The 10,474-nt window shown below is 34.4% G+C and overlaps 1 protein-coding gene across 10 annotated transcripts in view; it reads right to left on the bottom strand.

Annotated features, from left to right (window-relative positions):
• The window catches only part of LOC109825670 (high mobility group B protein 15-like), a 25,682-nt gene extending 16,969 nt beyond the window's left edge, over positions 1-8,713 (bottom strand). For 5 of the 10 annotated variants that reach the window (XR_002243070.1, XR_002243068.1, XR_002243071.1 and 2 more), the window contains exons 1-6: positions 8,574-8,709; positions 8,302-8,431; positions 3,688-3,768; positions 674-752; positions 412-574; positions 192-257 (exon numbers count right to left, since the gene is read on the bottom strand). Coding sequence is in view for 4 of the 10 variants with exons in the window: in XM_020392535.1 (XP_020248124.1) it covers positions 192-257; positions 412-574; positions 674-752; positions 3,688-3,761 (382 nt within the window). In the remaining 6 variants the exon portion in view is untranslated. Of the gene's footprint in view, positions 1-191; positions 258-411; positions 575-673; positions 753-3,687; positions 3,769-8,301; positions 8,432-8,573 lie in introns of all 10 variants that reach the window. The other 5 variants (XR_002243073.1, XR_002243072.1, XM_020392537.1 and 2 more) reach the window with 4 other exon arrangements.

The raw sequence follows: 10,474 nt of genomic DNA, 5'->3' as shown, positions 1-10,474 counted from the left end.
GTCAGAGGTTTAACATGACTAGAGGCCTAAAACAAGAAAGAATCCTACTCTCTTAAGTTAAAACATGCACAAGATGAATAAAATCTATAAGCTTGGTATTTATTCAGGAGAGTGATTGTGATAATGATATCAAGTGATGAAACTAATAACAGATAAAGACGACAATCAAAACTAAAAAAACTAGATGTCACCTTCTGCTATAACGAGCCTCGAGTTGTCAACAATCTGAGGACCATGATCACTCCCTGGCTGATTTCCTGCAAGTTATTAACAGGTCATCTAGATTTTTTTTTAGTCAATAACTTCTTTAGCTAAAAAGATGAATTACATTTAGAACATAAATTTGTAGATTCATAATTTCATCAGTGAAAGCCATAACTATGATCATCAACTGTTCTATATAGGACTCACCCGATGGAGCAACAACAGGTCCTTGACGCCGGAAGAAATAGACCTGTTCATAATGGAACAGAATCTTATAATAGTGCTTCTTCACCACAAAGGACCTGTTGGTCACAGTCCTCGGTATGTTGAGTTCTGTAATTACCTCTCTCCACTTGTTGTCAACAATTGCCTTACGTTGCAAAAAGATTAAATTTAGTATATTATTACAAAAAGAATAAACTAAGTATATATAAAAATCAAAATTAATATAGAACTTAAAGAACATCACCTTTTCTATTCCTCCTCTTTGTGTAACCAAAAAATACAAGAGAAACAAGTCCAGTTTCTCCCCTCCAATCAAAGGATGCCTTGTCCATCAAAGAAAGCAATAAAATCAAATAATTAGTTAATCAACTCATACTATTCTTGAATAACTAATAAAACCAGATGCATGTATCGTCTTATTAAATTTGGAGGGAAGAAAATGCTAAACAACGAAACGGAAAGCTGTAATTCACTACATACATGAACCTGGTGCCCATGGCAGAGTGGAACATTATGAGAGTCCAGAAGAAGACTCTTGGATCCATTACCACATCAATGTGGAATCTGAGCGGAGCTGGATAAAAGCGACCATGGTTAATGTTGGCAATCACCATTGCATCACTAGAGCTTGCCTCTGCCATTCTTAAGCTAATAACACTCCTCTACTCTCCTCTACTCTATCTAGTTAACCCTCTTTGCACTTTCTCTTGCTGAATAAACTTTGTTCAAATCTGTGGCTATTTATAGAAAGGCAATGGAGATGAAGACAAAGGAGGGAGTAAAATTGGAAGGGTTAAAGCTTGAGCAGAGTTGACTTCGGGAATATACAGTTTTTTAACTTGTCATGCAGAAAATGCATGAATTCGGATTGGCACATTAATTAGCTCGAGGGCTAATGCTCTTTGGTGGTATCGATTAAGCTAACTTCATCATTATGTGACAGTGTGTCACATTCTTCTCTCTATCCCTTTCTACAGTAAAACTAGTTTTAGTCAAACATTTGAATATCTTTGACACAAATTACAGTACTTTTCTAAAAAGAAACGTTACAAACTTAATTGCACAGTTACCTAAGTGCACGAGAGAAACATGACGCTTGTTTTTTGGTTCTGCAAAAGATAGCTGGATTATTAGAAGACTTGAAACCAATTAAGGAGTGTCTACGAATTGCATTAATTACAAACTGACATGAATTGTCTTTTCATTAACCCATTAAGGAGAGTTCAAGGTTTGTTATGGACAGGAGAAGAGTAGTAAGAGCTATACCACAAATCTCTCATGTTAGCAGCTGAGCATGAAGACTGAGGCCTGGTCCTCTGGTTAGTGGTCACAAATATCGCCTTAATGGGTTGGGCTGCTCTCTGAAGCCCACTGGCCTATTTCATCATCTCACTGCCCATAGAGGATGGGCCTTGGCGCTTATCAAGCTGCTCCTCTTAAAATCAAATTGAAATCATAAGAAATCCTTAAATTCCTTCTTGAAGATGTTACTAAGCTTCTAGAAAACTCTTATGTATGAATCTGTATTGAGCATCTTCGCAGAGGCACTGATATGAACAATTTAACTTACCAATTCTCCTCACCCTAAGAGCACACAGTCAGACTATTCTAGGACCTTGGAAACGGACAACAAGTCTCTACTACTCAGTGTACTCACTACTATTAACATTATTTCAAGAGGAACTTGGAAAAGTTGGTTAACTTGAGATTAGATTACAGAACCCCTCCATATGTTCTAGCTTAGTGCTACACCATTTGCTATACAAGCAATGAAATTTTGTGCAAGAAGGCTTTTTCTCTTTTGCACATACACTCTTCAAAATTTATAATTTGAACCTTTATTCATTCATTGTTTATAGGTTCTATAATTTTGCATTTTCCATTGAAGTTTAGAGAGATTTTCCTGGCATTTATAAGACCAAAAAGATGTTGGTTTTGCCTTTTTTATTATTTACTGAACTATAATAAGTTGTGTAACATAAAGACATTAGTCCCTTCTATGTCTTCATCTTTGTAGCGTTTCTATAAATAGCCATGGGATTTGCACATAGTTCATTAAGCAAGAGAAAGTGAAAAGATGACCAACTAGATAGAAATAGAAGAGGGTTAGTTAGCTTCAAAATGGCCGGAGCAGGCTCTAATGTCCATGATGGACATTGCTAACGTTAACCATAGTCGGCTTTATCCTGCTCCACTCAGATTCCACATTGACGTGTCTGAGGATCCTTCTTCTGAACTCTATCAATGCTCCGCTCTCTCCGACATTAATACTTACACAACTTATTATAGTTTTTATGTTACACAACTTATTATAATGCATCCGCAACTATTTGATGAAGTATGTTTAAATGGTAAGGATTGCATTCTATGTCAAATTAATATATGATTAATACTTACACCTAAAGTTCTAAGAGTTTTTTGTTTAACTAGAAGTATAATATGATAAATTTAACAAAACTCCTAAAATCAAGGTTTAGAAATAAACTTACCATTCTACCAGGTTATAAGACCTATATAAATAACAATAGCAACAAAAACGTTTGTCTCCCAGTATTTGGGTCGGCGACATGCACTTTATGCTTTATTAAATACATTAACGTTATATCTCCCTTTTCGGTTATGCTTCATATAAAGAGAAAAACTTGAACCTTAGATTCGGGAGGGACCCATCACCAATGACTTTTGCAAAATCCTTAAAAAATAAACAAAATAGTTTTTTGACAAATTTAGGTATTAGAGGTTGCGTAGTTTGTGAAAAGGAGACAGGAATATTGTTGCCAAATTCAATAGAACAAGGATGTCTTGCCAAAGCATGATAGTAAGTTCGTACACAGTTATAGAAGATCTTGCAAGCAAGAATGGTTACAATAAACCCTGTTACTATATATTTTTTAGGAAAAAAAGGTACCCTCTAACACTTGTAAACACTTGATTGATGGTAAGATTTGTCTGCTCCATGTACATGGCTCTAAAATGCAACTGGACATCAAGCTGGTTACACAATTTTCTAACTTTTTAGCATCTCTTTGTTGTAGGATCTAGTGCAAAGGCCCTTAAGAATTATTTGATAGTTTATCCACATAAATAAGAATATAATATACGAGAAAGTGCAGAAATTAAAATAGACAACTAAACAACATATAGATAACAATAATGCTAACAATTATACCCTCATATAGTATTTATTACGAAAAAATTCCAACAAATCAAGAAAAAAATATAAATACATATAAACATTAAAGGAAGAATTTTTTGCACCTTTCTCTTGATGAAAAAATTGAGAACACCATCCAATGTCTAGATACCACAATATAAATCAAAATGCCATGCATCGTCACCCTGAGGAAACAAAAGGAAATTTCTCAACCATGCAACACAGAGAAACAAGTATGGATGAGAGCAAAGATGGGGAGCAAGATAAAATATTCGAGACAAATGAAGTGATAAAGACAAGATTCTTGAAGATCACAATTTTCTTTTGCTAGGTGACTCAGATTAAGTATTATTTTCAATATTATGTTTTAGCAAGAAAGGGAAGGAAATATAGAACATGGTACCAAAAAGTCATGAAAAACTTGAAGACTTCTTTCCTTTTGTAACTTCTTATGCGAAACATAGAGAAAATTTCTTAAAAAAAAACAAGTATAAAGATATTCAAAGAAAGACTAGGTCATCAAAGAACGGAACCAAAATGTGCTCAAGCAAAAATAAATAAAAGGGTTTATCAAAAAAATTTAGTTTACCGAAAGAGGAACTAAATTTTCAGGGAAGAACATTATGGTAGTACAAGTTGGATAGGAGGACTTAATGAACAAAGATAGAGGTTATCTATTTATAGCATTTTAGGAAGATTTCTTATCTTATTTTTTGCATGGATTTTTGTTGCTAGTGTCACGTTATCTGGCATGTCTGCCAAGCGTTTCTGATTTGAATTAAAATCAAATTAATTAGCAGCGAACGGTTACTATTCAAAAGTAAACTCATTTGGCAACACAAGCTAGTCATGATATCTTGTGTTGGTCCTGACCGGCCCACTGACCGGACTGATCCCAAAGCTTGGGCGCCTCAGGCTTAGGGTCGGCCCAGATCGGCCTAGGGCCTACAAGCCCAATGCCAATTTTTTTAAATTCCAAAAAAAATCTTGCTAAAATTTAAATTGAAATGAAATCTAAATATTAACAAGATTTCATTAAAGAGAATGTCACAAAATTTAATAGAAGGAAGAATTTTAGTAAAACATTGATGAAAAAGTTACAATGATACATAAATTGGAGATAGTTGCATAACGAACAAAGGGCTATTTTCTATATGTTGTGAAGATATTATAATAATTAAGCACTCTTAATATATATTGAGTACTTAAAATTCTAAAAATGAATTACAAATATTAAAATCTTGAAGACTTCAGCTAGTGGATGGATCTGTCATATTACATTATTCTTATATTTATGTACATCAAGATCATATATTCATGTTTTCATAAATAGCAAAATAGTTTTGACATCCTTCTAGTTTCCCTTTCGGTTCCTTTACGATTCCAAAATTAAATAGTAATGGTATTTTTTAAATATATATTGAATAAGGAAAAAATAAAGGCTATAAGTTGTCCTCTACAAGATGCTTCTAACTGTGGAAAGTAAATGCCAATTGAAATAGGACTTTAGGCACTCCTTTGATGATTGTAGATTCAGTGTGGTTGTTATGTAACATAGCACTTGCAACGGCTTCGGTCAACGTTGATTTGTCTATTTACAAACTTACTAAACCCAAATTAAGAGAAAAAATTAATTGATACAATTAAGTAAGGGCTATGAAATAGATATTAGTGTATCTTAGTCACACCCTACACATTCATTATTTAGATAGAAATAATTAACCAACACGTGGTTAGGAATATCTAATGCGTAGGATTTCCTCATGCTGTCTATATACATGCATAACAAATTTGGCTCCTCTCCATCAGAATACAAGCCATAATGAATCAAGGATTCTTGCTCAATTGAAGCTATAGGCATAAGCATAATAATGTGTAAGTGATGTAGGATGCATAACGATCAAATTCATGGAGAAGTGGGATCTTCACGAGCCATATACGAATACGGATGAATTATTAATTGACCACAGAGAAATAACAATATCTCCCAATCCGGAAGACGGATTCTAACATATTATATATGAAAATCACTTATCACGATAGGACGGAGTCAATCATCTTGGCAGAATCCAACAATTCCATCAGTAACACCCATTTTTTATAGTATTTCAGAAATAATCAGTTTTTAGTTTATTTTTAGTAATAAAGTTAGTCAATTTAGATTAGGAAATAAATTCAATGTTAGAGTCAAATTAGATTAGAAAACAAATTCTATTTTGATTCATGATTTGTTTCCTCTATTATAGAGAGTATTTTTAGGGTAGGATTTAATACTTTCTGTTTTTTTATAATTATGGTCTTATTAGGAGTAGGCTTTGTTTTTCTATTTAAGAAGAATGATTATAAACATCATCAATCAGACCACTTTTATCAATAAATTTCTTCTATCCAAGCTCTTCGTGGATTTGGAGATTGTTCTTTGTAGATTCAAAGAACACCCCTTGGTGGATTCTGATGTTTATTATTTTTGTGTTGCGTTAATTGGTATCAGAGCCCTATTTCTCTGATCTGATAGCAGGCGATGAAGCCCATGCTATCCTAATTGAGTTCGATGAGTTGAAGACGAGAGTTACTCAGATAAAGACTTTCATAGACAGACTTGCGTTGGCAGTAGACCGTCTGATCCGGGATGAGTTCAAAATCGCGTTGATGGTCGCCAACGACGAGATCCAACTCTGCAAGATAAATCCTACGGTGATGATCGTAGAGGCTATCGAAGAAAGAAGAACTATTACGCTAGAGGATTAAAGTATTATTCTTCAATGAAAAGCTTCATGCTGATGATTTCCTTCATAGAATTGGTGAAGTGGATAGATATTTTGATTATGAGATAATCCCAGAAAATTAAAAAGTTAAATTAGTGATTTACAGACTTAACGGAAAAGCATCTACATGATGGGATGAAGTATTGATAAATCGATACCATCAAGGGAATGATCCGGTTCGAACACAGACAAAGATGGTTTCTTACCTTCTAACTATAAAAAATGTCGGGTGTCTTTGAAAGATTCTCTAACCTTAGCCGACACGATCTGTCTAGTGAAGAAGGTGGAGCGAGAACTTGAGCAGAACGACAAAGAACCTTCATCATGGATGTTTTTAAAAAGTTAAACTAATTATGATTATGGCAAAACTAATAGATATCAATTCATCACTGCGAAAGAGTCTGAATTTATGAGGAGCACCGAAGAAGCAACAACAAAAACTTTATCAATTATATCAATCATAGAATCAAAGGTATTTAAGACAGAGATTGTCAAGGAGAAGGTTTCTCTAATGGCAGACAACACGGCGCTAACCACTGAAAAGAAAGATTCAGCCACCATTAAGATTCATCTTGAGGTTGATGGTGATATGTTAATAAAGAAGGATATTCAGCATGATACCGTGAGTGATGTTACACATATTGATGTTGTCCAGACGAAGGAGAATGATAAATTAGAAAGGAGGTAATTAATTATATGTGTAAGTTATTTGGTGGATGGCTCGAGGCAAATGAGATGAAAGAATTGTGTATGGAGTATGAAGGAGAACTTTCTTCTCTGAAAGCAAAGGTTGTGAATAATTTTAAGAAGATTTTGATGACACTTCCAACAATATAATATGAGATATAACATGGAACATATTTGGAGGAGTCTTTCAAGTCATCTGTAGATCTACGTGCCGTTAGTCACATTAAAATAATATGAAAAATATTCATCCAAAGTTTGATTCAGAAGAAGCCCTAGCTAAAAAGGTGAAAGAACAGATGGAGAAAATCAATGCTAAGTATAAGGCGGATGTTGATTGATGCAGAAGAAGAAAAATATTTATCAAGGAAGTTGCTATTCAAACAAATATAAGCTCGGGGTCGAGCTTCTTTCAATAAAGGGAGACTGATGTAGGACGCATAATTATGAAATTCATGGAGAAGTGGGATCTTCACGAGCTAAATACAGATACATATGAATAATTAATTGACCACAAGAAAACAACAATATCTTCCAATCCGGAAAGCAGATTCTAACATATTATATAATATAGAAACCGCCTATCACGACGGGACGGGGTCAATCATCTTGGCAGAATCCCACAATCCCATCAGTAACATCCGTTTTGACAATATTTCAGAAATAATCAGCTTTTAATTTATTTTTAGTAATAAAGTTAGAGCCAATTTAGAATAGGAAATAATTTTAATGTTGGGGTCAAATTAGATTAGGAAACAAATTCTATTTTGATTCATGATTTGTTTCCTCTATTATAAAGAGTCTTTTTAGGGTAGGATTTAATACTTTCTATTTAATTGTAATTATGTTCTTATTAGGAGTGGGTTTTGTTTTTCAATTAAGAAGAATGATTGTAAACCTCATGAATGAGACCACTTTTATCAATAAATTTCTTTTATAATATTTTTTTCGTGGATTCAGAGATTATTCTTTGTGGATTCAAAGAACACCCCTTAGTGAATTCTAATGTTTATTACTTCTGCGCTGCGTTAGTAAGAAAGACAGTATCATCAAAGCCAAAAACAAAAACCCAAAAAACTTACCACGAGGAGGGGTGTATGTAACAAGAATATAGCATAAATGGTATCTTGCATTTATTTGTTAGTTGTTCTATAATCATATAAAAGCTTCAAATTTCTACTTCAAATGCGATCCCAAACAATACAAGCAATACAGTAGAACTTATTGACAATAATTATAGAATAAAGAACTGAATATTTAAAATCTAACCTCGCATATCAATAGCTCTGAAACCTCCATTACGAGATTGAATCAGCTCCAAACTTTCAAACGAGAGTAAGCTCCGGCCAATTCCAGTAAATTCTAAGCAACGAGTCGTTGATTGATAAATTGGTTTCAACTGAGAAGAAATAAAAGCAAATACACGGAAAACAAATTAGATAATGCAACAACAGAATTTGCCATTTTGGGTCTTGGAAATCAATTAAGAGGAATAAGAAAAATCTAAAAGAAATCTTTGGGAAATAGCAAAAGAAACAAACCTTAAGTAATATTTCGTTATTTTTTGTCGTTTTTCTGAAGAAATGGAACTAGGGTTTTCCATTTATGCGTCTTTTGTACTTCGAAAGGAACTGATCGGATTTTTTTTTAATTGGGATATAAAAATTTTGATGAAATGATAGGAAAAGGAATCTGACAAGTTATTATCTTATTAAGGATAGACCCTGTAGCTCTCATTGCAACAAATAAAGCCCTCGAGTAAATTCTTCGTAAATTCTTTTTACAGACAAATTTTCAAAATCAAACTTTTTGCAAAAATATTCCACAAAAACGACATGTTTTAACTTTAATTACCAAAACCGACCTAGTTTCAGCCTCTGAAGTCTGGTGAAGTTTTGTTATGTAAAAAACTTCACGAGAGTTCAATTCCCGTGAAGTTTGAGAACTTTTTTTTCGTCAAAACCGAGCCAGTTTCAGCCCTAAGGTTGAAACTGTGTCGGTTTTGATAGTTAAAGTTGAAACAGGTCGTTTTTTAAAAATAAATTTCAAAAATGGCTTGTTTTGAAAATCTGTCCTTCTTTTTACTCTTGGACCCTAGGTGCGGATACATCCTAATTGTTAATATTTTTTGGCTCTTAAAAGAGCAAAAAAAGTGTTTATTTGCACCAATAGAATTATAGGAGGGTCTATTTATATCTGAGTGATACGATAGGAGGTTTATTAGCATTAACCAGTATGTAAAGAGGACGACAAAGGCATTCGGGTTATTTTGTAGATGGACCTCTGAAGATTTAGTTTAATACAGATAGATCCCTAACTCAAAATCTATTAACAAGGTCCGCGGGAACAATGGACTTAAAAAGATTAATTTTAGCGATTAAATGATGGGCCTATCTACATTTTTAGCCCAAAGTTGTATGGATCTCAAAAACTAATCGTAGCTAGTCCATAATCTTTATACTGTATTTGTGTATAATAAGAAAAATAGGTATTCTAGTTTGACAAGCATATCCCCTGTTAATAATGTGCGGCACAATCTCAACTAAGTGAATAAAAGGATAAAGAACTAACAACCAAAGACTTCATTTGGGGGGTTTGTCACACCAAAAAAAATACAGGGGGCCTGCCCACATCCGCTTTTTTGTTTTGGGGCCTTGAAACATTTTTCCCTTTTTTCAATTATTACTAGTATATTGGTGCATGACACAAAGCATGAAAGACTGTAATTATCGAATTTTTAAGGGAATAAACGGTATATTAGTTTTTTTTCTTTTTTTTATCTTTTCCTTTTGTGAGGGNCGACTATTTATATTTCTTTGTTTAAAACACCTTATATTTTTATTTGTACGAAAAACGTTAAAAATTACGAGTGAAGACCAAATGCATTGCAAAGAGCAGAGAATCGAAGAGCCTGTTTGGTATTGCTGGAGCTTATAATAAGTTGTTTGTACAATAAACTTATAGAAACAACTTATACAATTGTATATCATATGACTTGAAGGAATTTCAGCATCAGCAGCAGAATCAGGAAAAACAGGCGGCGGTCGACCGGTCCGGTCGACCCATTGCAAAGAGCAGAGAATCGAAGAGCCTGTTTGGTATTGCTGGAGCTTATAATAAGTTGTTTGTACAATAAACTTATAGAAACAACTTATACAATTGTATATCATATGACTTGAAGGAATTTCAGCATCAGCAGCAGAATCAGGAAAAACAGGCGGCGGTCGACCGGTCCGGTCGACCGGATTCGTGCACAAGGGTTCCTGTGCGTCTGGAAGGAGGTCGGTCGACCGGCCCGGTCGACCGCAGATGTTTCGGTCGACCGGTGCGGACGACCGACGGCTCTCTGGATTTTTGGGGCTTCTGCTGGATGGTGATCGGTCGACCGGGCCGGTCGACCGGAATTGATCGCGGTCGACCGGGCCGGTCGACCGACGAAGCG

Source organism: Asparagus officinalis, chromosome 10 (assembly GCF_001876935.1).
Source record: "Asparagus officinalis chromosome 10, Aspof.V1, whole genome shotgun sequence".
NCBI classification, from domain to species: Eukaryota; Viridiplantae; Streptophyta; class Magnoliopsida; order Asparagales; family Asparagaceae; genus Asparagus; species Asparagus officinalis.
This window is presented reverse-complemented; position numbering and strand designations above follow the sequence as displayed.